The sequence below is a fragment of the Halyomorpha halys genome, unplaced genomic scaffold (genome assembly GCF_000696795.3).
Source record: "Halyomorpha halys isolate HHAL.00 unplaced genomic scaffold, Hhal_1.1 Scaffold122.1, whole genome shotgun sequence".
Lineage (NCBI taxonomy): Eukaryota > Metazoa > Arthropoda > Insecta > Hemiptera > Pentatomidae > Halyomorpha > Halyomorpha halys.
In genome coordinates this window covers 194,772-196,004 of record NW_027116215.1, presented here as the reverse complement: position 1 = coordinate 196,004, position 1,233 = coordinate 194,772, and the positions used below count along the sequence as shown (strand labels likewise).

At 33.7% G+C, this 1,233-nt stretch overlaps 1 protein-coding gene across 3 annotated transcripts in view; it reads left to right on the top strand.

Moving 5' to 3' along the window:
* Window positions 1-1,233, top strand: part of LOC106678086 (ABC transporter G family member 23) — a 31,450-nt gene that overhangs the window by 23,552 nt on the left and 6,665 nt on the right. For all 3 annotated transcript variants that reach the window (XM_067053045.1, XM_067053047.1, XM_067053046.1), the window contains one exon: window positions 262-438. In XM_067053045.1, coding sequence (XP_066909146.1) covers window positions 262-438 — 177 coding nt within the window. The remainder of the gene's footprint in view (window positions 1-261; window positions 439-1,233) is intronic.

The following is a 1,233-nucleotide window of genomic DNA, read 5'->3' as shown; positions in this document are numbered from 1 at the left end:
GAGGATTGGTGACTACTAACATGAAAAACTACTAAATGATTTATTGAGGATTGGTGACTACTAACATGAAAAACTACTAAATGATTTATTGAGGACTTGATGAATACTGACCTCATGAGCTCCTAAATGATTTATTGAGGACTTGATGATTATATTGCTGATAATTTACACCTACTAAATGCTTTGTTATTTTTCTAATTCTATAAAAGTTGATTAATACAACCAATGCAGCTTTAAATAATTAATTTTATTTTGAATTAGGAATGTCTATCTTGGAGCTCCTCACTGGTCATTCGATAGTGACCATGGTAATGTTCATCTTCCAGACCTTCAGTGCCATGGTCATACTATACTTAATATATGGACATGTCTTTGTTGGAAGTATCGGGCTAGCATTAGCACTCATATTCTTGGTTGGTGCTGGTGGTCTTTCTTTTGGTACGCATTTACAGTAATAAATAAGAAGACATGACAATCATAATAATAAGAAATTAATAACAATTAGAAAATATTCAATTAGTTATTTTTTTACACACTCATTGACTGATCCATAATTCCGCTGGGTGGAGCATGAACAATGTTAGCAAAAACATGTTATCTACAGGCTTTCTTAACAATCAGTTCTCTCTTATATGATCATTGTAACTGAAAAGGAAGGCAATGGCTAAAGGAACATTTTCAAGAACAGTATCACGCTCTAGAACTGCTAGGTATAAGCGCATTCTTCAAGAACAGTGTCACATTCTAGAAATACTTGGTATAGTTACATTCTTCAAGAAGAGTATGTCTTAAATTGAATAACTACTATAAGGAATAATCAATTGTCCTTATGTTCCATTGATAGGAATAAATGATACTTTCTGAGAAGGTGAAATAATATATAAACATCTTCCTCAGGCATACTTATTCTTGTCATCATAGATATTTATCAGTAAGGTCTAGGAGAGCATCTAGATTGTCAGTTTGCATTCAATTTTTTTATAAAGCTAGCCATCAACAGCTCTATGTATTGACCATGGATAGAGGAGCTATAGATGGTGAGATTGAGCCAAAACGTAGAAAAGAAAGTACTGAGCAATATACCATGCATATGATGTTTGTCTAATATCCTAAAATATAAAAATATCCTCAAACATGTACAAGATAAGGATAGCCATAGCCGGCACAAGATAAGGATAGCCATAGCCGGCACAAGATAAGGATAGCCATAGCCGGCACAAGATAAGGATAGCC